General features: G+C 36.1%; 1 protein-coding gene and 1 pseudogene across 4 annotated transcripts in view; one reads left to right on the top strand and one right to left on the bottom strand.

Moving 5' to 3' along the window:
• The window catches only part of C8H12orf40 (chromosome 8 C12orf40 homolog), a 257,398-nt gene that overhangs the window by 181,010 nt on the left and 49,529 nt on the right, over nt 1–26,859 (top strand). For all 4 annotated transcript variants that reach the window (XR_009265780.1, XM_058743119.1, XM_058743120.1 and 1 more), the window contains 4 exons: nt 18,065–18,104; nt 21,539–21,677; nt 26,169–26,301; nt 26,713–26,746. Coding sequence is in view for 3 of the 4 variants with exons in the window: in XM_058743118.1 (XP_058599101.1) it covers nt 18,065–18,104; nt 21,539–21,677; nt 26,169–26,301; nt 26,713–26,746 (346 nt within the window). In the remaining variant the exon portion in view is untranslated. The remainder of the gene's footprint in view (nt 1–18,064; nt 18,105–21,538; nt 21,678–26,168; nt 26,302–26,712; nt 26,747–26,859) is intronic.
• LOC131483709 (cyclin-dependent kinases regulatory subunit 1-like) lies at nt 19,806–20,995 on the bottom strand (annotated as a pseudogene).

The following is a 26,859-nucleotide window of genomic DNA, read 5'->3' as shown; positions in this document are numbered from 1 at the left end:
GTGGCTGCACCAGCTTGCATTGCCAAAAAGAATGCAAAAGAGATCCTTTTTCTCCCCATCCTCACCAACATCTTTTGTTGCCTCCGTTGTTAATGTTAGCCATTCTGACCGGTGTAAGGTGGTAGCTCATTGTGGTTTTGATTTGTATTTCCCTGATGATGAGTGATGTTGAGCATTTTTTTCATGTGTCGGTTGGCCATCTGGATATCTTCTTTGGAGAAGTGTCTATTCATGTCTTTTGCCCCTTTCTTCACTGGATTATATATTTTTTTGGGTGTTGAGTTGGATAAGTTCTTTATAGATTTTGGATACTAACCCTTTATCTGATATGTCATTTGCAAATGTCTTCTCCCATTCCATCAGTTGACTTTTAGTTTTGCTGATTGTTTCCTTCACTGTGCAGAAGTTTTTTATTTTGAGGTCCCAATAGTTATTTTTGCTTTTGTTTCCCTTGCCTCTGGAGACGTGTTGAGTAAGAAGTTGCTGCAGCCAAGATCAAAGAGGTTTTTGCCTGCTTTCTCCTTGAGGATTTCGATGGCTTCCTGTCTTACATTGAGGTCTTTCATCCATTTTGAGTTTATTTTTGTGTATGGTGTAAGAAAGTGGTCCAGGTTCATTCTTCTGCAGGTCACTGTCCAGTTCTCCCAGCACCACTTGCTGAAGAGACTGTCTTTATTGTATTGGATATTCTTTCCTGCTTTGTCAAAGTTTAGTTGGCCATACCTTTGTGGGTCCATTTCTGGGTTCTCTATTCTGTTCCATTGATCTGAGTGTCTGTTCTTGTGCCAGTACGATACTGTCTTGATGATTACAGCTTTGTAGTATAGTTTGAAGTCCAGGATTGTGATGCCTTCTGCTTTGGTTTTCTTTTTCAAGATTGCTCTGGCTCTTTGGGGTCTTTTCTGGTTCCATACAAATTTTAGGATTGTTTGTTCTAGCTCTGTGAGGAATGGTGGTGTTATTTTGATAGGGATTGCATTGAATACATAGATTGCTTTGGGTCATATCGACATTTTAACAATATTTGTTCTTCCTATCCAGGAGCATGGAATATTTTTTCATTTTTTGTGTCTTCAATTTCTTTCATAAGCTGTCTATAGTTTTCAGTATATAGATTTTTCACCTTTTTGGTTAGATTTATTCCTAGGTATTTTATGGTTTTTGGTGCAATTGTAAATGGGATCGATTCCTTGATTTCTCTTTCTGTTGTTTCATTGTTGGTGTATAGGAATGCAACCGATTTCTGTGCATTGTTTTTTATATACTGCAACTTTGCTGAATTCATGAATCAGTTTTAGCAGTTTTTTGATGGCATCTTTTGGGTTTTCCATGATGCAAAAGTTTTTATTAAAACATGGGGACTGGGCAGGAAGGGCTGCCTTTTTGCCTCATTTGTAATTGGGTTGTTTGTTTTTGTTGTGTGTGCTTTCGAATAGTATGAGTTCCTTATATATTGTGTATACTTACCCTTTATCAGCTAGAATGTTTGTAAGTATTTACTCTCATTCCTTAGGTTGCCTTTACATTTTGTTGATAATTTCTTTTCCTGTGCAAAAGTTTTTTAGTTTGATGGAGGCCTACTTACTTATTTTTGCTTTTGTTGTCTTTGTTTTTGGATTAAGCTAAAAAAATTTGTGGCCAAGACCGTTGTCAATGAACTTACCCCCCTGTGTTTCCCTGTAACACTTTTATGTTTTCAGGTCTGATGTTCAAGTCTTTACTTAATTTTGAGTGGATTTTTGTATATGGTAAAAGATAGGGGTCCACTTTCATTCATTTGCATGTGGCTATCCAGTTTTCCCAACAATTTATTAAAGACTGTCCTTTCACGATTATAGTTTTTTGGCAGTTTTGTCATAAATGACCATATGTGCATGCTAGGCTCTCTATTTCTTCCTGGGGTCTCAGTCTATGTATTTACATTTATGCCAACACCATACTATTTGATTACTGTGGGTTTGTAACATAGATGGTCCCTGACTGATGATGATTTGCCTTAAGATTTTTTGACCTCACAGTGATGCAAAAGCAGTATGCATTTAGTAGAAACCATACTTCGAATTTTGATTTTTGATCTTTTCCTGGGCTAGTGATTTGCAGTATGCTACTCTTTCAAAATGCTGGGCAGTGGCAGTGTTTTGTAGCCCCCAGTCAGCTATGCACTCGGATGGTTAAGAGTGGTACACTTAACAATTATTCTGTACCCATACAACCATTTTGTTGTTTATGTTCAGTATAGCATGTAATAAATTCCATGAGATATTCAACACTTTATTATAAAACAGGCTTTGTGTTAGATTATTTTCCCCAGCTGTAGGCCAATGTAAAATGTTCTGAGCATGTTTCAGGTAGGCTAGGCTAAGCTATGAAATTTGGTAGGTTAGGTGTGTTAAATGCATTTTTAACTACAATATTTTCTTTTTTTTTTTTTCCACAGAAAGAAAGAGATGATCTTTATTAGGTATATTTTATAAATTTTTTCAATATATGAAGTTTATTGTCCTATTGGTTTCCATACATCACCCAGTGCTCATCCCAAAAGGTGCCCTCCTCAATACCCGTCACTACAGTATTTTCAATTTACAATGGATTTATCAGAATTTAGCCCCATTGTAAGTCAAGGAAGATCTGTATAGTTGAAATCAAGTGTGATGTCTCCAGCTATGTTTTTTTCTTTTTTTCAAAATTGCCTTGGCTATTTGGAGTCTTTTGTGATCCCATTCACATTTTAGGATTGTTTGTTTTATTTCTGTGAAAAATTCCATTGGAATTTTGACACGTATTGCATTGAATCTGTAGGTTATTTTGAATATATGGACATTTTAACAGTATTGATTTTTTTCCAATCCATGAGCATGAAATATCTCACCATTATTTGTGTATTCTTTAATTTCTTTCATCAGTGTCTTATAGTTTTCAGTGTACAGATGTTTTATCTCCTTGGTTAAATTTATTCTAAGTATTTTTTTTCTCTGCTATTGTAAGTGGGATTATTCTCTTCATTTCTCTTTTTAATATACAGCTGATTTTATACATTGATATTATATCCTGCAGCTTTACTGAATTTGTTTATTCTAACAGTTCTTTTGGTAGAGTCTCTAGAGCTTTCTGTATATTCATGTTATCTGCAAATAAATTCAGTTTTACTTGTTCTTTTCTGTTTTGGGTGTTGTTTATTTCTTTTTCTTTCCTGATTGCTCTGGCTAGGACTTCCTTACTATATTGAATGAAAGTGTTGGGAGTGGCATCTTGTTTCTGATCATAGAAGAAAAGGTTTCAGTGTTTCACTATTGCATTTGAGATTAGCTGTGGGCTGTCATTTATGGCCTTGGTTAGGCATATTCTCTCTGGTGCTCACTTTTTTGGGAGTTTTTATGATGAAAAGATGTTGAATATTGTCAAATGCTTTCTCTGTAACGATTGACATGATCATATGATTCTTATTAATGTGGTTTATCACATTGATTTGCATATGGTGAGCCATCATTGCATCCCTGGATTAAATCAACTTGATCATGGTGAAGGGTCTTTTGTCGTTATGTTAAATTTGGTTTGCTAATATTATGTTGAAGATTTTTGCATTCATGGTCAACAGGTTTATTGGCTGTAATTTTCTTTCCTTGTAGTGTTTTTCTTTGGTTTTTGTATTAGGGTTCCCTTTTCTCCACATCCTCACCAACATGTTATTTCTTGTGTTTTTGATACTAGCTATTCTGTCTGGTGTGAGGTGATGTCTTATTGTGGTTTGATTTGCATTTCCCTGACGATTTTGAGTATCTTTTCATGGTCTGTTGGCCATCTGTATGTCTTCTTTGGAAAAATGCCTTTTCATGTCTTCTGCCTATTTTGGATATTAACCCCTTATTGGATACATCACTTGAAAATATTTCTCCCATTAACAAGGTTGCTGTTTTGTTTTGTTGATGGTATATATCATTGTGCAAAAGCTTCTTAGTTTGTTGATATTCCAGTTGTTCATTTTTGCTTTTGTTTCCCTTTCTAAGAAGACAGATCCAGAAAAATATTGCTAAGGTCAATGTCCATGAGTTTACTGCCTATGTTTTCTTATAGGAGTTTTTTGTGGTTTCAGGTTTTACATCTATATCATTAATACATTTTGAATTCATTTTTGTGTATGGTATAAAAGAGTGGTCCAGTTTCTTTCTTCTTTTTTTTTTTTTTTAATGCATATAGCTGTCCTGTATTCCCAGTACTAATTATTGAAAAGACTGTCTTTTCTAATGTACATTTTTGCCTCCCTTGTCATAGATTAGTTGACCATAAAAATGTGGGTTTATTTCTGGACTCTGTTTCGTTCTGGTGTTGTTTTTTTATATCAATATCTTATTGTCTTGATTACCACAGCTTTGTAATATATTCAAAATCTGGGATTGTGAAGCCTTCATCTTTGTCCTCCTTTCTCAACATTGCTTTGGCTGCTCAGTGTCTTTTGTAGCCTGATACAAATTTTAGGATTACTTGTTTTAGTTCTGTGAAAAATATAATTGATATTTTTATTGAGTTTGCACTGAATCTATAGATTGCTTTGGGTAGTAAGGACATTTTTTACAATAAGAATTTTTCCATTACATGAACATAGAGTATTTTTCCATTTATTTGTGTTTTCTTCAGTTTCTTTCATCAAAGTCTTAAAGTTTTCAGAGTATAGGTCTTTCACCTCTTTGGTTAAATTTATTCCTAAGTATTTTATTCTCTTTGATACAATTGTAAATGGAATAGTTTTCTTAATATCTTTTTTTGCTACTTCATTATTAGTATATAGAAACACAACAGGTTTCTGCATATTAATTTTTATTCTGCAACTTTACTGAATTCAGTTATTAATTATAATAGTTTTTTTGATGGAGCTTTTAGAGTTTTCTGTGTTAGGTATAATGTTATCTACAAATAGTGATGTTTGACTTCTTCCTTACCAATTTGGATGTCTTTTTTTTTTTTTTTTTTTTTTTTTTTTTTGTCTGAACACCACAGCCAGGATTTGCAATATTTTGTCAAACAAAAGTGGTGAGAGTGGATATCCTTGTCTTGCTCTTGATTTTAGAGAATAGCTTTCAGATTTTTACCATTGACTATGTTGTTAGCTGTGGGTTTGTCATATATGGTCTTTATTATGTTGTGGTATGTTCTCTATAAACCCACTTTGCTGTGACTTTTTACGATGAAAGGAAGTTGAATTTTGTCAAATGTTTTCTTTGCCATTATTGAGATGATGTGTGATTTTTATATTTTATTTTGTTAATGTGCTGTAGCATGTTGATATGTGTATATTGAACTATCTGTGCAGCTCTTAGTTAAAATGCAGTCGATCTTGGTGAATGATCCTTTTAATGTATTTTTAAAATTTTACTTTCGTTGTGTTGTGGTGTCAGGATAACCCTTGCCTGATAGAATAAATTTGGAGGCATTCCTTCCTCTTCTGTTTTTTGGAATAGTTTGAGAAGGATAGGTATTAACTCTTATTTAGTAAAATTCACCTGGGAAGCCATCTTGTCCTGGCCTTTTGTTGAGTTCTTTGATTACTGACTTGATTTCATTACTAGTAATGGTTTGTTCAGAATTTGTTTCTTCCTGTTCAATCTTGAAAGATTGTTGTATGTTTCTGGAAGTTTATTAATTTCTTCATTTTTAATTTGTTGCCATATAATTATTGAAGTTGTCTCTTACAATCCTGTGAATTTCTGTGGTATCGGTTGTTCCTCATTTCTGGTTTAATTTTTTTGAAATTCTTCTTAATGAATCTAAGTTTAAGGGTTTTTTTAAATTTTTGTTTAACTTTTCAAAGAACCAGCTCTTAGTTCATTGATTTTTTTTTTTTTTCCTTTTTTTATAGTCTCTATTTTCTTTATTTCCATTTTAAGCTTTATTATTCCTCTCTACTAACTTTGGGCTCTTTGTTTTGTTTTGTTTTTGGTTCCCTTAGGTAAAAGGTTATATTACTTATTTGAGATGTGTCTTGCTTCTTGAGGTACACCTATATTGGTATAAAATTCCCTCTTAGAATTGCTGTTCCTATGTCCCCAATTTGAAAATTTGCATTCTCATTTGTCTCCAGATATTTTTTGGTTTCCTCTCTGATTTCTTCATTGATCCATTGGTTGTTTGGTAGCATGATATTTAGTCTCTACATATTTGTGTTTTTTCCAGGTTTTTTCTTGTAATTCATTTCTAGTTTCATACTGCTGTGATTAGAAAAATGCTTTATATGATTTCAGCCTTTTTAAATTTATTGAGACTGGTGTTGTGGCCCAACACACACCCTGTTCTGGGGAACATACTATGTTCTATGTTGAGAAGAATGTAGGGTGCCTGGGTGGCTTAGTTGGTTAAACAACTGACTCTTGGTTTTGGCTCAGGTCATGATCTCATGATTTCATGGATTCAAGTCCCTTGTCAAGTTCTGAGCTAACAGTATGGAGTTGCTTGGGATTCTCAGTCTCCCTCTTTCTCTGCTCCTCCCCCATTCCCACTGTCTCTGTCTCTCAAAATAAATAAATAAACTTAAAAAAATTTATGAAAAGAATGTATAATCTGTATTTGTATATATATCTGTCAAGTCCATGTGGTCTAATGTGTTGTTCATATTCGCTGTTGTCTTATTGATCTTCTGTCTGGATGATTTTCTATTGATGTAAGTGAGGTGTTAAAATACACTACTATTATTATATTAATCCACTACTGTAATTTCTCCCTTTGTGTCTGTTAGTATTGCTTTATGTATTCAGATGTTCCTGTATTGGGTGTACAGATATTTACAATTATTAAAGTTTTTGGATTGATGTGTATATCATTATGTAATGCTCTTCTTTGTGTCTTGTTACAGTCTTTGTTTTAAAGTCTAGGTATTACGGCCCCAAATTTTTGTTTGTTTGCTTCCATTTGCTTGGAATATCTTTTTCTTTCTCTTCTCTTTCAGTTTGTATGTGTCTTTAGTTCTGAAGGTTTTTGTAAGTAGTGTATAATTTTCTTTTTTTAAATCCATGCAGTCAGCATATGTCTTTTGATTAGAGAGTTTATTCCATTTACATTTAAAGTAATTATTGGGGAGTGCTTGGGTGGCTCAGTCAGTTAAGCCTCTGACTTTGGCTCAGGTCATGATCTCATGGTTCATGAGTTTGACCCCACCTAGAGCTCTGTGCTAACAGCTCAGAGCCTGGAGCCTGCTTTGGATTCTGTGTCTGCCTTTGTCTCTGCCACTCCCCTGCTCACATTCTTTCTCTCTCAAAAATAAACATTAAAAACTTTTTAAAAATAATTATTGGTTGGGTACTTATGCCATTTTATTCATTGTTTTCTTAGTTGTTTTTATAGTTCTTCTCTATTCTTGCTCTCTTCCCCTGTGAATTGCAGATTTTCCCTAGTGGTGTTTGCATTTATTTCTCTTTGTTCTTTGTGTATTTCATATAGGTTTTTAGTTTCTGGTTATCATGTGGCTTATATATAATATCCTTTGTATAATACAGTCTATATTAATTAGGATGTGACTTAAGTTACAACACATTTATAAACATATTTATTGCCCTTTCCACATTATATATATATATATATATATATATATATATTTTAGAGGTTTTTAAGATTTTATTTCTAAAATATATTTTTCATATTTTACATGTTTTATTTTGTGTATTTCCTAATTTGTAGATATAATTGATTTTATTGCTTTTGTCTTTTGATTTTGATACTAGCTTTATAGTGATTGATCTAGTGTCTTTTCTATATATTTGCTTTTGCCAGTGAAATTTTTTGCCTTCCATTATTTTCTTTATCTTTGTTTGACTTTTTCTTTTTCCCTTGAAGAAGTCCCCTTAATATTTTTTGTAAGCCTGGCTTTGTGGTGATGAACTCCTTTTTTGGGGAAACTCTCTCTCTTTTAATTCTGAAAGATTACAGGGTAACCTTACAGGGTAAAGGATTCTTGTAAGTTTTCTCCTTTTATTATTTTGAATATATCATGTACTTACTTTTGGTCTGCAAAGTTTCTCCTGAAAAATCAGGCAATAGTCTTAAATGATTTCTCTTGTATGTAACGATTTGCTTTGCTCTTGCTTCATTTAAGATTCTCTCTTATTTGTAACTTTTGAAATTTTAATTATTGTATTTATGTAGACCTTCTTGGGTTCATCTTGTTTGGGCTTTCTTTGCCTCCTGGACCTGGATGTCTATCTCTTTCTCCAAGTTAGGGAAGTGTTTAGCTATTACATCTTCAAATAAGTTTTCTGCCCCATTCTGTCTCTCTCTTTTTCTCTGGGACCCTTATAATGTTAATGCTATTATGCTTGATATTATTCCAGAGATTCCTTAAGCTATCCTCATTTTGTTTTTCCTTTTTTTTCTATTTGTTTCTTTTTTGTTATTGTCCTTGGGTGCTTTACACTACCCTGTCTTCCAGATTGCTATCTATTTTTATGCAGTCTCTCTCTCTCTCTTTTTTTTTTTTTAACATTTTATTTATTTTTGAGAGAGAGAGAGAGAGACAGAGCACAAGTGGGGGAGGGGCAGAGAGAGACAGAGACACAGAAATCTGAAGCAGGCTCCAAGCTCTGAGCTGTCAGCACAGAGCCCAACCTGGGGCTCGAACTCACAAGCTGTGAGATCATGACCTGAGCCTAAGTCGGATGCTTAACTGACTGAGCCACCCAGTCGCCCCTTCTGCATTCTCTTAATCTGTTGTTATTCACTGTGATATATTTTTCCTTTCAGTTATTTTTTTAGTTTTGATGGTTCCTTTTTATATTTTCTCTTTGTTGAAGTTCTGAGTTCATCCACTCTTCTCTCAACTTCAGTGAACATCTTGATTACCATTAGTTTGAACTCTTTAGCAGGTAGATGACTTATCTCTGTTTTGTTTAGTTTTCTGTGGTTTTGTTCTTTTGTTTAGAACATATTCCTTTGTCTCTTTATTTTTTTCTGATTCTATGTTTGTTTCTATGTATTAGGGAGGTCAGCTCCTGGTTTTGAAAGTAGTGGTCTTCTGTAGAAGGCATCCTGTGGCACCTAGTAGTGCAGTTGCCCCTGGTTACAAGAACCAGACACTCTAGGGGTATCCCCTTTATGGGCTGCATGTGCCTTCCTGTTGTGATTGTGACTTCTGTGGGTTCCGTGGTAGTTTGGACTGGCCCCCAAGCCAACTGTCTGCAATGATTGGCCCTGACTGCTATGGGTGCACCGCTGGGCAGGACTGGGCACTGGAATGGCTGGCTGAGAGGCCCATCTGCAACTGCGGTGGGCATGTTGGTGGCTTGGCCTGACTTCCTTTCTCTGGGGCAAGAACTGCTTTAGAGTGGTGCTAATCTCCAATGGGGCTGCTGGGTGTGGTGGGGTGGGAGCTGCTTTGGAGAGGTGCCTGTTGGGACAGGTGGGTTAGGTAGTGCATAATTTCAAGGGAATGCCAGGGTGGAACCAGTGGTACTAGCAAAGTACATGGAGAGCACATAGAGAGCACACAGAGTGTTGGAACTGGCTCTTGCAAGAATCTGACCAGCTAGGTTGAAGGAGGGCAAGAAAAGTTGTGCCAGCATTTCTATTCCCAGAGAAAGCTTCTACAGATCCCTGCCCCTCTGGCACATGCCCTAAAATTAGTCAATAAATCTTTTATTTATAACCCTGGTGCTTTTCAATATGCTATTTTTATTCTGGGTCTTGGACTGAGTGATTAGTATGCTGGCTCTTTAAGAGTGGAATATCAGTTTCCTGTATCCCTCTGGCTCTCTTGCAGTAAAGCCCTCCTGACTCTGAAATCCTGACCCCCAGCAGTGCTGGGTGTGCCTGATAAGGGGATTGATTCCCTCACTCCTCACCAGGACCTCCATCCCTATGACATCCTTCCTGTTTGTAGGTTGTCTCACCAGAGGGTTTTTTCCTGGCTGTAACTCTGCCCTTGCTACCCTTCTCAGTGTGGCATTAGCTGTGGAGGATCTGTTCTGCCAGTCTTCAAGTCATTTGTAGAGTGAGTTGTATATATACAATTGTTGCCTTGCTATGTCTGTGTGAAGAGGTAGGCTCAGGATCTTCCTACTCCTTGATCCTCCCTAAATTTCCCTCTTTCTCCCAGTTTTGACAGAATCGTCTTATGAAGGAATTAAATCTCCTTGATCAGCCAGGCTCTACCTCCTAGTTGTCTCTCAAACTTTTATTATTGTCCAAGCCTCCTTTGTTCTGTTTCTTAGTAGTAGGTGGGTCCTAGTGGGTAAGATACAGTTAGCACCTGGTTGCTAACTGCCTTGAGGTATGCATGTATTTAAGCTCCTTCCAGGAAAAACAAAACAAAACAAAACTGAGAGGTGAGCTTTTTTGCTTATTCTAGCTGTGCTGGGCTCCTTGGATAGCCTCTGGGTTGTGTTTCTATGCCCAAAGAACTATTTCATTGTTTGCTACATTTCTGTGGGAATGGTGAATGCAAGCTCCATTGACTATTAGAATCAGGTGATCTGGAGACCAGTCCTTTAGGTGGCTGTCACAAAAGTTGTGGTGCTAAATATGCTGTACAAGCTATTTCCTGGTAGATACTGGAGATGTGGTTTCATTGGAGTGGGGAGAAGGCATGAGAGAGGTTTGCAGTCTTCCAAGGTCTCTGAAGATCACAGACAGCTTGTTAATGCTTGCTAGATTAGGATCTTTGCCCCAGGGCACCATTTTTTAAGGTAAACAGATAAACCTTTTTCAGAGAAATAATGGATTTAAGAGATTTTACCTGGTTACTTCTTGCTTAGCCCTCGGGTGATAGGCTAAGAATTGTTTCTTTGTTTACTAATGTTCTTTTGGTTTCTTGAGTGGAAGCCCCTTTGGTTATCAGTGTCAGGACATCCAGTGACTTGTTCTTTGGGTGACAGCTATATTGGCTGTAGCACAGCATCCTCTTCTAGGGAGATGCTGGTAAACTGGAGTGGTTTAGAAATAGGCAGGAGAGGTATCCTCTGGCTTTCTAATTTCTGATGGAATGATAAGCCTGACTGTCAGGCGGGAGCTTTTAAAGTATGCAGATAAAACCCTTTTTCAGGGAAAGGCTGGGAGATAGATGATTTACCTGCTCACCCCATGCTGAACCCTCAGGGATAGCTGTGATGAATGCTGCATGCCCATTATGAATAGCTTATTTGTTTGCTATGTCTTGTGGGTCTCCTGGACATAGGCCCTGTTGGCTTTCAGACCTACATTTTTAGGAACCTGACTCTCCAGTGAGAGTTGGAATGCTGTATATGGAGTACAAACCATTTGCTTCTCTGGTCAAAACTAGGAGTTGGGGGTTCCCTCCTCACTATATGGCACTGTGCTATGGCTGGGGGAGGGCGTGTTTATGGTAAGTGTGTGTCTGAGCCTTTCCTACTCGTTTCAGTGTGGGTATTTTCTCATTTATCTAGTATGTAGGAGTCACTCAGCTAGTTTTTGGATCTCTTTCAGAGGGAATGTGGTACGTTTGGTGTGTCTGTGGGGAGAGGGGAGCTCAGGAGCCTTCTATATTGCCATTTTGCTCAACCCTTGGGGAGCAAAAAAAAAAAGAATAACATTGTTATTTTGATATTCACCTTTTCACCTAAGCAAATCCATTAGAACATTAGATGCAACTGTTAGGAACACACACACACACACACACACACATGTGACATAGCCACATAAAAAATTACTTTTGAGTCACTAACTTCTTAATTTCATTGTATAACATTTTTTAACTAGCTGTTTACACTCTTTGGCAGCCCAGCATCTGAGCCCCTTGTCGGCATGTGGGATATTTCCCACCTTCTGAGTTTTGGTGCTAGGCATAGGCCACATTCCTCTATAGAATCTGGCAAAACAAAACAAAACAAACCCAGATACTTGTTTGTCTGTTTTGCAGCTACGGAATGGGCGTATGATCTAAACTCAGACTTTGATGCACTTGTCCTGTATATTGAATAGCAGTTAAGGAATACAGAGCATCTATTGTAGTTGTAGGCACTTGTAGGTGCTGCAGCAGGATTGAACTTTCAGAGGCAGTAATGTCAATGATGCCAGACGGAGGTATTTACTGTTCAGCAGTGGAGAGGGTGAAGCCACCTTGGCGCCTCTGGCCAACCTATTATAGTCTTTAACTTTTAGCAAGCACCTTCAGCCCTCATGATTAACTAAACCTTTCTTTATCTATAGATCATGCATGGTTTCCTAGAAAGACTCAGAATCAAACCCTCTTGTACAACCTCCAACCACCACGATGACATTTGTAGCTAGCACCATTGAGTCTGTAAGCATTCAAGGAGTGTTACCACTGTGTCCCCTTTTACTAATTTTTAAATTTTTTTTTTAATTTTTAAATTTAATTTTTTAAAGTTTTTTTTTTTTAATTTTTTTTTTAACGTTTTATTTATTTTTGAGACAGAGAGAGATAGAGCATGAACAGGGGAGGGTCAGCGAGAGGGAGACACAGAATCTGAAACAGGCTCCAGGCTCTGAGCTGTCAGCACAGAGCCCGACGCGGGGCTTGAACTCACTGACCGTGAGATCATGACCTGAGCCGAAGTCGGCCGCTTAACCGACTGGGCCACCCAGGCGCCCCTGAAGTTTTTTTTTAATGTTTATTTATTTTTGAGACAGAGAGAGACAAACCATGAGTGGGGGAGGGGTAGAGAGAGAGGGAGACATAGAATCTGAAGCAGGCTCCAAGGCTCTGAGCTGTCAGCACAGAGCCCGATGCAGGGCTTGAACTCACGAGCCGTGAGATCATAACCTGAGCCAAAGTTGGACGCTCAACCGACTGAGCCACCCAGGTGCCCCTAATTTTTTAAAGTTTTTATTTAAATTCCAGTTGGTTAACATAAAGTGTAATATTATTTTCAGGTGTACAATATAGTCATTCCGCACTTCCATAAAACACCTGGTGCTCCTCACAAGTGCTCTCCTGAATTCCCATTACCTATTTAATCCATCCCCCCACCCACCTCTGCTCTGGTAACCATTAGTTTGTTTTCTGTAGTTAAGAGTCTGTTTCTCAGTTTTCCTCTTTCTTCCTCCCCCCTCCCCCCATGATCATTTGTTTCTTAAATTCCATGTATGAGTGAAATCATATTTCTGTTCGTCTGTCTCTATTTTGCTTAGTGTAATACTCTCTAGCTCCATCCACATATTGTGAATAGCAAAATTTCATTCTTTTTTACGGCTGGGTAATACTCCATTTGTGTGTGTGTGTGTGTGTGTGTGTGTGTGTGTGTGTGTGTGTGTGTACCCACACACACATACATACACCACATCTTCTTTATCCATTCATCAATCAGTGGACATTTGGGCCTACTGTCGATAATGCTACTATAAACATCAGGGTGCATGTATCCCTTCAAATTAGTATTTTTGTAGTCTTTGGGTAAATACCTAGTAGTGCAAATGCTGGGTTACAGGGTAGTTCTATTTTTAACTTTTTGAGGAACCTCCATGTCATTGTCCACAGTAACTGGGCCAGTTTGCATTTCCACCACCAGTGCAGGAGGGTTCTCCTTTCTCCACATCCTCACCAACACCTGTTGTTTTTTATGTCCTTTATTTTAGCGGTTATGACAGGTGTGAGGTGTTATCTCATTGTAATATTGATTTAAATTTCCCTGATAATGAGTGGTGTTGAGCATCTTTCCGTGTGTCTCTTGGCCATCTGTATGTCTTCCTTGGAAAACATGTATGTCTTCTGTCCAGTATTTTAACTGGATCATTTGTTTTTTGGGTGTTGAATTTGATAGGTTCTTTATAGGTTTGGATACTAACCTTTTATCAGATACGTCATTTGTGAATATGTTCTCCCATTCTATAGGTTACCTTTTAGTTTTGTTGATTGTTTCCTTTGCTGTGCAGAAGCTTTTTATTTTAATGAAGTCCCGATATATTTTTGCTTTTGTTTCTCTTGACTCAAGAGACATATCTAGTAAAAAGTTGCTATGACTGATGTGAAAGAGGTTGCTGCCTTTGTTCTGCTCTAGGGTTTTGATGTTTTCCTGTCTCACATTTAGGTCTTTAATCCATTTTGAATTTGTTTTGTGTACAGTGTAAGAAAATGGTCCAATTTTGTATTTTTTTAGCTCTTTTTTTTTTTTTTTTTTTGGTAGTCTCCATGCCTAAATGGGGCTTAAACCCCTGACCCTGAGATCAAGAGTCACATGATGTACTGACCGAACCAGCCAGGCACCCCCAGTTTTGTTCTTTTGTACATTGCTGTCTAGTTTCCAACACTATTTTTTGAAGAGACTGTCTTTTTTCCATTGCATATTCTTTCCTGCTTTGTCAAAGATTAATTGACCAGATAGTCATAGGTTTTTTTCTTTTACTGATTAACTGCCCTAAAGTTCCTTTAAAAATCTTTGGGTCAGGCAGAAACCTTGGAGTTGGTTTTTGCACAGGAGTCTGCCTTCTTCCCAGGTGGCCAGCCTCCTGAATAAAGCTCAAATTCCTTTCCAATCAAAGCTCTTGAGTATTGGCTTTTCAAGTGACAGGCAGCCAAACTTGGGTTTTTGGTGACAGTGGTATAGTCAGTGGTGTCCAGGGTTCACCATGTCAGCACTGGTGTCCTATGAAACTAATTATGGCATGATTTTTTACTGTGACCTCACAACAGCCTCGATTTCTTCTTCCTACTGGTTGCCAAACTTGCTTTCTCAGCCTTCTTGCCAGGTCTGTTGGCTACCCAGCTTCCTTTTAATACGTTTATTTTCTGTTTAACCAAAGGGGCTTTCAGTTTCTTGTAACTAAGAATCCTAATTGATGCAATGTTTTTTCTTTAGGGCACCTCATTGAGAGGGATTATATTCAGTAAAACATTTAGACATTGTTGAGTAGCATTGGTTTCCTTTATAACAATCTAAAATGTCCTATTTAAGAAATTACCTTTGACTTCTACATCAGGATCCTTTTTCACTTTCATTATGGTCTAGTGATTAGTAGGCTGATGTAGGAGCTAGTCTTGAGTTCCTAATGGACTTTTCTTAGGCACATAGTGATGGGGATTGTGTAGTACAAAGAATTTGGTGAGAGCCATAAGAAGTGTCCTGGATAATGAAAAATCAACCTGGAATAAAAGCACTTCATCTATGCGTATATAAAGGCTGTATTTAGATTTTGACTTATCCCTAATTCTGCTGATTTTCATAATGTGAGAATTGCTGATAGAATTGATATTTCTTTTTATTATCTGTTTATAATCTGAAATGCTTAATATTGCTGGCTCTGTCATACTTTTTATATTTCTGAACTTTGAAAAGTCTCTTTGTACTCTGTGCAAGTTTTTGTAAATTTTAAAATGATGAAGAATAAACTAATCTCTCTGGTCTTATCCAAACTTAGCATTTGAGATGCCAGTGAAATGTAATTTATTTTCCTTTTTTCCCCTAAAATTTGAAAGCCAGCAGTACACTTTTGCTGCATAGAACAGAATAGATTGGATTCTTTGATCAATGAGCTTAAACTGGTCAATTAACACATAGCTATTGGGAGATATGCTAAAGGACAAGTTCAATAAATGGCAAAATATGAGGGTATTCAGTAACTGTCATTCATGTAGTTTATGAAAATTTGGAAAAATTTCATTTGGAAAAATGAATGGCTTTGTGATGTTTTCACAGTCAACATACTTGGAAAGTAGTGTAGTGTACTAGTTAAAAACTTCACACTCAGAATTCTTGTATTTGAATCCTGGTTCTACCACTTAATAGCAGTGTGACCTTGGGTAAGTTACTTAACCTTTTTGTGTCTTAGTTTCTCCATCAGTAAAATGGGGATAAAAATAGATACAATTTTATGGAATTGCTGTGAAGATTAAATGAGTTCATACATATAAAGTATTTAAAGTATTTAGAGTGGTACAAGATATATGGTACTCATTATTAGGTATTATTTTCATGTTATTTCATATAGCTAAGATACATTTGATTATTTTACTTATAATTCTTGCACAAATCTTGAATTTGAGGCCATAGTTTCATGTATATCTAAAAGCTATATTGTGCATGGCACAAAAACAGACACATAGACCAATGGAATAGAATAGAAACCCCAGAACTAGACCCACAAACGTATGGCCAACTCATCTTTGACAAAGCAGGAAAGAACATCCAGTGGAAAAAAGACAGTCTCTTTAACAAATGGTGCTGGGAGAACTGGACAGCAACATGTAGAAGGTTGAAACTAGACCACTTTCTCACACCATTCACAAAAATAAACTCAAAACGGATAAAGAACCTGAATGTGAGACAGGAAACCATCAAAACCCTAGAGGAGAAAGCAGGAAAAGACCTCTCTGACCTCAGCCGCAGCAATTTCTTACTTGACACATCCCCAAAGGCAAGGGAATTAAAAGCAAAAATGAACTACTGGGACCTTATGAAGATAAAAATCTTGGGCACAGCAAAGGAAACAACCAAAAAAAACTAAAAGGCAACCAACGGAATGGGAAAAGATATTTGCAAATGACATATCGGACAAAGGGCTAGTATCCAAAATCTATAAAGAGCTCACCAAACTCCACACCCAAAAAACAAATAACCCAGTGAAGAAATGGGCAGACAACATGAATAGACACTTCTCTAAAGAAGACATCCAGATGGCCAACAGGCACATGAAAAGATGCTCAACATCGCCCCCTCATCAGGGAAATACAAATCAAAACCACACTCAGATATCACCTCATGCCAGTCAGAGTGGCCAAAATGAACAAATCAGGACACTGTAGATGCTGGAGAGGATGTGGAGAAATGGGAACCCTCTTGCACTGTTGGTGGGAATGCAAATTGGTGCAGCCGCTCTGGAAAAGTGTGGAGGTTCCTCAGAAAATTAAAACTAGACCTACCCTATGACCCAGCAATAGCACTGCTAGGAATTTACCCAAGGGATACAGGAGTACTGATGCATAGGGGCACTTGTACCCCAATGTTTATAGCAGCACTCTCAACAATAGCCAAATTATGGAAAGAGCCTAAATGTCCATCAACTGATGAATAAATTGTGGTTTATATACACAATGGAGTACTACGTGGCGATGAGAAAGAATGAAATATGGCCCTTTGTAGCAACATGGATGGAACTGGAGAGTGTGAGGCTAAGTGAAATAAGCCATACAGAGAAACATCCCTGAATGTTTCAGGGATACGTCTTTTCACTCTTATGTGGATCCTGAGAAACTTACCAGAAACCCCAGGGGGAAAGGAAATGGGAAGGAAAAAAAAAAAAAGGTTAGAGTGGGAGAGAGCCAAAGCATAAGAGACTGTTAAAAACTGAGAACAAATGAGGGTTGATTGGGGGGTGGGAGGGAGGGGAGGGTGGGTGATGGGTATTGAGGAGGGCACATTTTGGGATGAGCACTGGGTGTTGTATGGAAACCAATTTGACAATAAATTTCGTATATTGAAAAAAAAAAGCTATATTGTGCAGATCTGCTTGTATTGTCATGAATGTTTTACAGCATTCCAGTATTACTAAGAGAGGAAATATTTTAGTAACTGTTAAATACTGTACTTTCACTGGGATTTAGTGCAGTGTTTAGCACAAAGATCATAGGTATAAGGTGCATCCATAATGACTAGCTTTTTTTTTTTTTTAAAGAAGTTAGATGATTTCAAAAACACTTAGCTGATACATTAATATAACTCAGGTTGCTCTAATAATAAACTTAACAGTTCCTTAGATCCTATATAGATTTTGATCTTCTCTCTAATCCCTCTCGATTTTAGTAGAATATTGAAATACAAGGAAAGACAAGAAAATAGCAGTTTTGACCAAGAATATTGCTATCAGATGAGAATGTTTCAGGGATACGTCTTTTCCAATGCATTGCTTTCTCTTTGCTTATATTGATTTTATAATTCAGATTTTTTAATGTTTTTTATTTATTAGAGGTTAGTCTTTATTACTTCTTGAATTTTCTAAGAAAATTTTTTGAAGTAGTATATGCTATAAATAAAATTTTCATAGTTTTCTTTTCAAAAAATAATATAATTGTTACTATACTTTTAGATGTTAATTTCAAGTCTTCAGCCAAAATGGCAATCATTTAGGAAACTATTTTTTTAATCATTATATTTTTTTGTTTTGCTTCTTTTTTCAGTACCAGGGTTCTGATCAAGCAGGAAAGGAGAAAGCAAAAGGTAAAAAAATATATATTTTTATTTATGTCAGCATTATGAGAACAGTGATCTTCTGAAATATTTTTTGAAAGTTAATAAATTCACCTAAGTAACTAAAAGACTATCCAGTTTTTCTGTTTATAGATAGCTTGAATAGCCAACCATTTTGCTCAGGTAGAGACTTAAAGATCATTGTTGATTCTAGCTCCGACATATATCCCACGTCTGATCACTTCTCACTACGTGTGCTATCAGTACCCCAATTCATATCGTTTATTGCCTAGAGTATTATGATGGTCTTAGAACCTGTCTCCTAACTTTTTTATTAGTTCTTTTTCTTACATTGATTTTATTATATAAAGTTGAGCATGTATGTATCTTACAACTGAGTAGTGTATATTCAAGAGAAACTCTTCCACATGTGTACTTTGAGACATATGCAAGCTTGTTTGGATCTTTGTTAGGTAGCAAAAAAAGGAGAAGGCAAAAGAGAAGGGCAAGAGCCTGGGGAGGGAAGGAGACCATCCAAATGTCCATTAGCAGTAGAATGGTTGAATTGTGGGATACCCAAGTAATGGTACAGCAGTGAAAATGTATCAACTACATAGAATTAATGTAGATGACTCCCCCAAACATAATTTTTAACAAACGTCACAAGTCACACAATGTAAGCAGTAGCATTGTTTGCCAAAAGTTCCAAAACAGAAAAAAAATATGTTCAAAGCTCATAAAATTTAAAGAAAAGCAAGGGAGTGATTATAATAAAAGCAGGATAGTTATTAACTTAGATGATGTCTCACTATAAATTTAACTTGTATTTTTTGGACTAATAAGGTTATCTTTTCATCCGTGTTTCCTCTTTCGCAAAGTACTTTTCCAAGTATTTTTTTTTACATTTTTTTTTGGTGGTGGTCTTTTGCTTATTGTCTTTATATATTTAGAATGTTTTGTTGGTTATACGTGTACTCTGTAGCTTTTATTTTTCTTTTCTTAATGCTGTCTTTGAAGGAAAGTTCCTAATTCTAATGTAATTGACCAAACGGAAGAATTCCCCTCAGAAGAATCTCCAGGAAATAACAACAGCTAATGAACTGATCAAAAAGGATTTAAATAATATAACAGAAAGTGAATTTAGAATAATAGTCATAAAATTAATCGCTGGGCTTGAAAACAGTATACAGGACAGCAGAGAATCTCTTGCTACATAGTATGATCTTTTAAAAGCACAAATCAGAATTTGTCATTCTCCTGCTTAAAAGCTTCAGTTGTTTTTCAATGCTTTTATTTTATTATTTTTTTTATTTTTTATATTATAAAAACTTCCTCTTTTATCAAGGTAACATGGAACAGATTTCTTGAGTAAAATGGAAAGTTTCCAATACAATGAAACATAAACCACCATACATACAATACTTGGCAGAAAAAACAAAAGAGCAAGTTTACACAGTCCCTGTAATAGCCATGACCTTATTCTTAGATTAGTTGCTTCCTCCATCTACCAAGTGTATTCTGCTGGGTACAGAGCTCTGCATGGCTTCTGGGGTCACACTCAGCCAAGGCTGCAGCCCAAATAGCACTCATCTGGCTGGGCCATGGTGCTGTTGGCTCTGCTCACTTGAAGCAGAGCAGTCACCAGCACATTCAAACAGTCTGAATATCCTTTCAATATCAAAGGGAGAAACAAGAAAGTAACATAATAATGTTGTCAGAAAGATGTTAGCTTCATTTCTTTGGCTGCTTGGTCAGTGTCCTCCAGAACAAGATGTGAGGTTCTGGTTCATGGATCATATAATGGACCCATCTCTGACTCTGCTGAAAGCCAAGATGCCTCCAAGTTCAGACTCAGCTATCAAATGTGTTTGAGACTGGCGTGGCTATGCCCTTGGGCAACATGGCATGCTGTACTGGAACTCCTCCTTGTTGTATTTGTCCGCATGGTAAATCTGTTTGTGTGGTTGTGCTCCACCTGAGGACCTTCAGCCAACCTCTAAACAACTCTCAGCAGCACACCACTGCTTTTAGAGTAATACTGACTTAACCATAGCCGAAAAGGACCTGAAGGATTTACACCTTCCCTACTTCTCTGACTTTCTTACTACTCACCCTGTTGTTCATTGTGTTTTAGCTACACTGAACTTCTTTCTGCCATTCTTCTCTTTGTCTGGAATATTCCTCCTCAAGATATTTGCATGCCTGGCTTATCAATATTTGTGTTTCAGCCAAAATATCTCCTCTTAACATTGTTTTTCTCTGATCTCAGCATCTAAGTAGCTCCCCACTCTCTAGTTACTTTCTCTCCAGGACCCTTTTTTAGTCCTCACTCTTTTTCATAATCTCGTATTTAGTTAAAGTTTGTTTGTTCTGTCGTCCCTCACTTTCATTAGCATATATTCATCAGAAGAGGAATTTTATTACTTTTGTTTATTTTGTATCGCCTGTGCCTGGAATTGTGACAAGCAATAACGTAGGCATTCAGTAAATAAACCATGAATATAGTCTGTCTCCAGATTTTTTTTTTTTTTTTTTTTTTTAATATTCTAACTCTGGATCATTCTTGTGAATATTTACAAGAAAGGAAAAGACATATGGCCCTCCCCCAAAGTGTTGATCTCTAGTTAGGCTTTTTTTCTCTTCTTTTAAAGGAAAGGTATGACATTTTCAAAGTCATGCTTCCCCAAAGTACTCTTCCCCAACTCTATTTTTTAATCCTTTCATACTCATTAGATGACTTTGTCTTGTATTTTAGAGGCAATAGAAGGTATCATGAGAATTATCTCAGATTTCTACTACCAGTTCTGTAAACTATCTTATATCTTCACTAAATCTTTCCCTTCTGTGACTGTGGAAGTACTGTAGTTTCCTCTAGTCAAAGGAATCTGCAATCTGGAGTCCATCTTTCTCAGGGACTTCATGGCATCAATTAATTCTTCTCTTTCTTATATCCTCCACCAGTCATTGTCAACTGGAGGCTTTACACTGATACTCAAACATACTTAATTTTCCCCTATTGAAACAATTTTTGCTCCCTTTCTGGGTCCTTTCCCTTCCCTGCTATGCCTCTTCACTCTTATCTCCCATTCACTTCTCAGTCCTCTCCACAGTACAACCCTTGCTAATAGCAAAGTAGGAGTCATGGAAGGATAACAAAGGGAATTAAATTGGCAACTTTCTACATTTCATGTAATTTTTAATCTTTTGATACCGGGGAATGGCTCTGTTTTAAAGTCATTACGTTTAACAAAAGAAAGATTTTAAGAGGCTGTGAAATTAAGAGTCTTTGGGCAAATTATAAGTCATCATGATTGATTTCAGTTTATATGTAAACATATAAAGGGGGTATCAAAAATATAAAAATGTCAAGTCAACTATTTAATAGCATTATTGCTTTTTTATTTTTATGATTCTGCCTAAAACCATATGGCTGTTGTAATAACTTTTATTTTTAATTGTTTTAGGAATATTTTGAAAAGAAAAGGTTAAAATCAAAAATGAAATTACTGGGGGTTTTATCCCCTGTCAAAAATTCCACTGTCAGTTTAGACCTCCTTAACTTGTATATGGTAAATCACATATCTTGCCAGAAGAAAACACCTGGTAAGTCTTTTCATTAGCATTTTGTTTTGACTCTAATGTAATCGTAACATTCAGTTTTCTAATAAAATTGTAACTTTAGAACTCAAACTATAAATTAGTACTTTTGTTAATTCTTAAAATCTTTTGTGGCTTCATATTTTTAAGTTATGTGTTATATACAATTAACTTTGTAAGGTATGGTCAAACATTATATTGCAGTTGTTTTAGTTACTACATTAGTCTGCTTAGGCAGATAGTTACCAAAGTTAGCTAAAGGGCTAAGGGAATAAATGTCTTTACTGTCTTACAGTATTTAGAGAATTTGTTTGAAAGGAGGCACTGAAAAAGGTTTTTCCATTAATGATTAGTTTCATATATCACAACTTGAATAATTTCTTAGGCATTCTTAGAATGTTAACTATAGTAGTCTAATACTTCAAAACAAAGTTCATTTGCCTATGTTTAGAGTCTTCAAGTAAATTAAAAGTTTAGACAGAGTATATTTTTGTCTCAAGGGAACTTGTGTGCGATATTTAATCTTCAAGATAAGTGCTAAAATGAGAGCCTAAGAAATAAGACTGTTCATAAAGGAGGATAGAAATTGCTTATAACTACTGTTAGTATATCGTTTTTTCCTTTCTCTGCCATTTTTGTATCTTACTGTGCAGATGACGGTTTACACAAGGAAATTTAGTTATACTTTAAAAGTAAATATACTATTTATGGATTTTAGCAATAAAATTTTTTGTTGTAAATCTGATTGATGTGTTTACCTTCTTTTTCTTCACTTAACATAATACAGTGTTATCAGCCACAGTCATGATGTTTACTGATTTTATAGCTGAAAGTTTGCACCCTCTGCAAACCTGTATTTCCCCTACTCCATAGCCCCTAGCCCCCAGCATCCACTTTTCTACTCCGTTTCTATGAATTTGACCTTTTTTTTTTTTTTTTTTTTTTTTTTTTTTTTAGATTCCATATGTAAGTGATACCATGCATTATTTGTCTTTCTCTAGCTTACTTCAGTTAACATGCCTTTACGGTCCATCCAAGTTGTCACAAATGGCAGGATTTCCTTCATTTTCATGGCTGAAGAATATTTTGTCATATGTGTGTACCACATCTTCTTTACCCATTCATCCATTGACACACACTGAACTTATTTCCATATCATGGCTATTGTGAATAATTTTCCTGTGAACATGGGAGTGCAGGTATCTCCATGTGATGCTCTTTTCATTTCCTTTCAATATATACTCAGAAGTGGGATTCCTGAGTCCTATGGTAGTTCTACTTCTAATATTTTGAGGAACATACATTATGTTCACTGTAGTAGCTCCATCCATTTACATTCCTACCAACAGCAATCAAGAGTTCTCTTTTTCTACATCCTTGCTGGCACTTGTTTATCTCTTGCCTTTTTAATGATAGCCATTCTAACAGGTATGGGTTGATATCTCATTGTGGTTTTGATATGCATCTTCCTGAAGATGAGTGATGTTGAGCATCTTTTCATGTACCTGTTGACCATTTGTATGTCTTCTTTGGAAAGATGTCTATTCAGTTTCACTGCCCATTTACAAAATTAGCTTGTTCATTTTTGGCTAAGAGTTGTATGAGTTCATTATATATTTTGTATATTGAACCTTATCAGATAAATGATTTGCAGATATATTCTCCCATTGCATAGTTTGTCTTTTCATTTTGGGAAAGATTTTTTTTGCTGTGCAGAAGAGTTTTCGTTTTTTGTTGTCTGTTTGTTTTTATTTAAATTTTAGTTACCATACAGTGCAATATTGGTTCCAGGAGTAGAGTTCATCATATAACACCCAGTGCTCATCACAAGTGCCCTCCTTAATACCCATTATTCACCCACATCCCTCCATCAACCCTCAGTTCTCTATTGTTAGGAGTCTCTTGTAGTTTGTTTCCTTCTCTCTTCTTCCTCCCCCCCTTCTCATATGTTCATCTGTTTTATTTCTTAAATTCCGCATATGAGTGAAATCATATGGTATTTGTCTTTCTCTGACTTATTTCACTTAACATAGTACATTTTAGCTCCATGCTTTTTAATTTTTTTAAATGTTTATGTTTGAGAGAGAGACAGACAGAGCATGAGCAGGGGAGGGGCAGAGAGAGAGAGGGAGAGGAAGACACAGACTCTGAAGCAGGTTCCAGGCTCTAAGCTGTCAGCACAGAGCTGTCAGCACAGAGCCCAATGCTGAGCCTGAACCCACAAACCACGAGATTGTGACCTGAGCCAAAGTTGGAGGCTCAACTGACTGAGCTATCCAGGTGCCCTGATTAGCTCCATGCTTCTTAGTTTGATATAGTTTCACATGTTTGTTTGCTTTTGGTGTCAAATCCAAAAAATCATCTCCAAAACTGATGTCAAGGAACTTACCTCTTATGTTTTCTTCTAGGAGGTTTATGGTTTTAGGTCATATGTTGAACTTTTTAACCCATCTTGAGGTGAATTTGTGTATGGTGTAAGATAGGGGACCAGTTTATTTTTCATGAGGCTGTCCAGTGACATATTTACCTTCATATATTTCCTTTCTCCTTCACTTTCTTTTCATTTATATATTCAACATGTTTATTGAGTACTTACCCTAAGTAGTATATTGGATGCTAAGAATAGAATAGAAAGTGATGGGGTCAGGGCACACTGCCCAAAAATAAGGCACCTTGGCATACTGACCATTCTAAGCAGAAGGAATTTGAGAAGCAGCAGAGAAACAGGAAGGATTCTCATTTGAGAACTGTCCTCCCTATACCTTGAGGAAAGGAACGTCTTTATCTCCAAGACAGAGGGACGCCGAGAACAATCTGAAAAACAGATGTTTTTGAGGAACATTTATTATGCTTCACTTAGTTCATACCCTTTTTTGTTCAATCACATTTTCCCACTACTTTCCACTCTTCATCAAACCTAGTATAAAAGTGCTCAGGTTTAACCACTTACTTGGGTCTCTAATTTCTTTATAAAGTTTTCCATTTAAAATTTATTCAGTAGATTTATTTAATAAAACTCTTCATTTGTATGAAGTTTATTTATTAATTTGTCTTCTGTTAGAGAGTCCCTAGCTGAGAATTTAGAAGAGTAGAGGAAAAACATATTTTTCCTTCCCTACAAAAGCAAAAGTTTATTACTGATGGTATTAGGAGGGGGACCTTTAGAAAGTGATTAGGTCATGATGTTGGAGCCCTCATGAATGAAATTAGTGCTTTTAAAAGGAGACCCCAGAGAGTTCTTCTTGCTTCTTTCACTGTGTGAGGACACAATGAAGAGACAGCTTTCGCTGAACCAGGACTGAGGCTCTCACCAGACCCTGAATCTGAGAACACTTTGATTTTGGACTGCCAGTTTCCAGACTGAGAAATTAATTTCTGTTGTTTATAACCACCCAATCTATGGCATTGTGTTAGTGCAGCCTGAATAGATTAAGACTCTTTACTAAAAGAAAGGGCACTGGTGCCGCTGGGCCACTGCTAGAATCAGGGACTTGAATATCATCAAGATTTTTTTCTCATTTTAGATGTTAACTTAATTCTCTCAGGTTGTCTTTTTCATTTAGGCTTAAAATTTGACCTTAAAAAAGTAATATTGTTCATCTCTCCTGTTTTGCCACAAGGGAAACACTGAAAGTTGTTGCTTGGTTTTGAGTTTTAAAATTTTACTGAAAGGATACTACCTTGCCCTATTGGTGCCAGGTCCTAGCACTGGAACAATTATTTATAACCACAAGGATGTGATCCTATTACTGATTCATCTTGGGTCAGATGGCTGCCCCTAAATCAATCATTTTTCTAGAGACAGGGTTTTATAGGAAGATAGGAAGTTCTCTATGAAAACCATATAGCTGGTGTGTATGTAAAAAGCATTTTTCAGAAAAGGAAAGTAGTTAAAAGTACTGAGCAGACCAAATCGTGATATCTTGTATAAGGAGAGAAAAGGCTTATGTTTCTATCAAGTTTAAAAATCTAGGGGCACCTGAATGCTCAGTAAGTTGAGTATGCTTAACCGACTAGGCCACCCAAGTGCCCCATGAGTGACTGACTCTTGATTTTTGGCTCAGGTCATGATCTCACAGTTGTGAGGTCGAGCCCTGCAGTGGAGCCTACTTAAAAAAAATCTATTAAGAGAGATAGAGTTAATGAAGTACAATAAACTGCTGTAAGTGCTATAATGGAGAACATATGTAGTGGTATGGACATGTATTACATAGCATCTGATATAGTTGGGGGGTCAAGGAAGTTTTGGGAGAAGAAAACAATAGAACTGAATTATTATGGCCCTTTTTATGAGGACTATGTAAGATGATGAAAAAGAGATGATTTGAATTATTTATGACAGTTTTTAGTGCTGTAATGACTTCTAGTACATATAGAATATAGGTAGTTTTAGTAGATTTCTAAGATGTACATTTATTTAATGAACATTGTATATCAAACATTGTTTTTAAAAGATTTTATTCTTATTTCTTATAATTATAATTTTTTTCATTATAGAAACTGTGAGAAAACCAACCCATGTGAATATGCATAGAGATATAAAAATGCCCTTAAGAAAGCATGATTTAGAACTTCCAATGTCACCTCACTATATACCATCTAAGCTCTGCATTGATGATGTAGAAAACAAGTAGGTTTTATCTAGGTTGTATATTATTGAGGTATTTAAACAGGTCATTATCAGTACTGTTTTATTCATTGGAAAATGTACAAAGGACTTATTCTTCTAGCTGTTTGTTTTTTTTGGTTTTTTTTTTTTTTGGTTTGGCTGTTAACAGTATTATTAAACTATTAAGACCTTTATCAAATGAGCTAATGTTTATACTATGTATTTCATGTGTAGTTTGACTTTCCTTATCCTAAAAATGTCTCTTGAGTAATAATATAATTTTTATAAAATTAGAGAATGATTTAGAGTTCTATATGTTTTTGTGTATTTGTATACAACTATGCATTTTAAATATATAGAAAAAGATAAGTTTATTGCCAGCTATTTTTTTTAACCTTAATATTTTCTTTTCATTTGTATGTACTATCAAAGACTAGGCAACAAGAAAGAACTTGCCCCAGTTCAGGTGAGATTTAAAACAAAAATTTTTAAGTTACTTTAACAATCGTGACATACCATCAAATGATATAAATTTTTCAAATATCAGAGAAAATTGTCCTTTAAAATTTTGCTTACAGT

The sequence above is a fragment of the Neofelis nebulosa genome, chromosome 8 (assembly GCF_028018385.1).
Source record: "Neofelis nebulosa isolate mNeoNeb1 chromosome 8, mNeoNeb1.pri, whole genome shotgun sequence".
Classification (NCBI taxonomy): Eukaryota; Metazoa; Chordata; class Mammalia; order Carnivora; family Felidae; genus Neofelis; species Neofelis nebulosa.
Note: the sequence above shows the minus strand (reverse complement) of the source record. Positions and strands in the feature narration are given on the sequence as shown.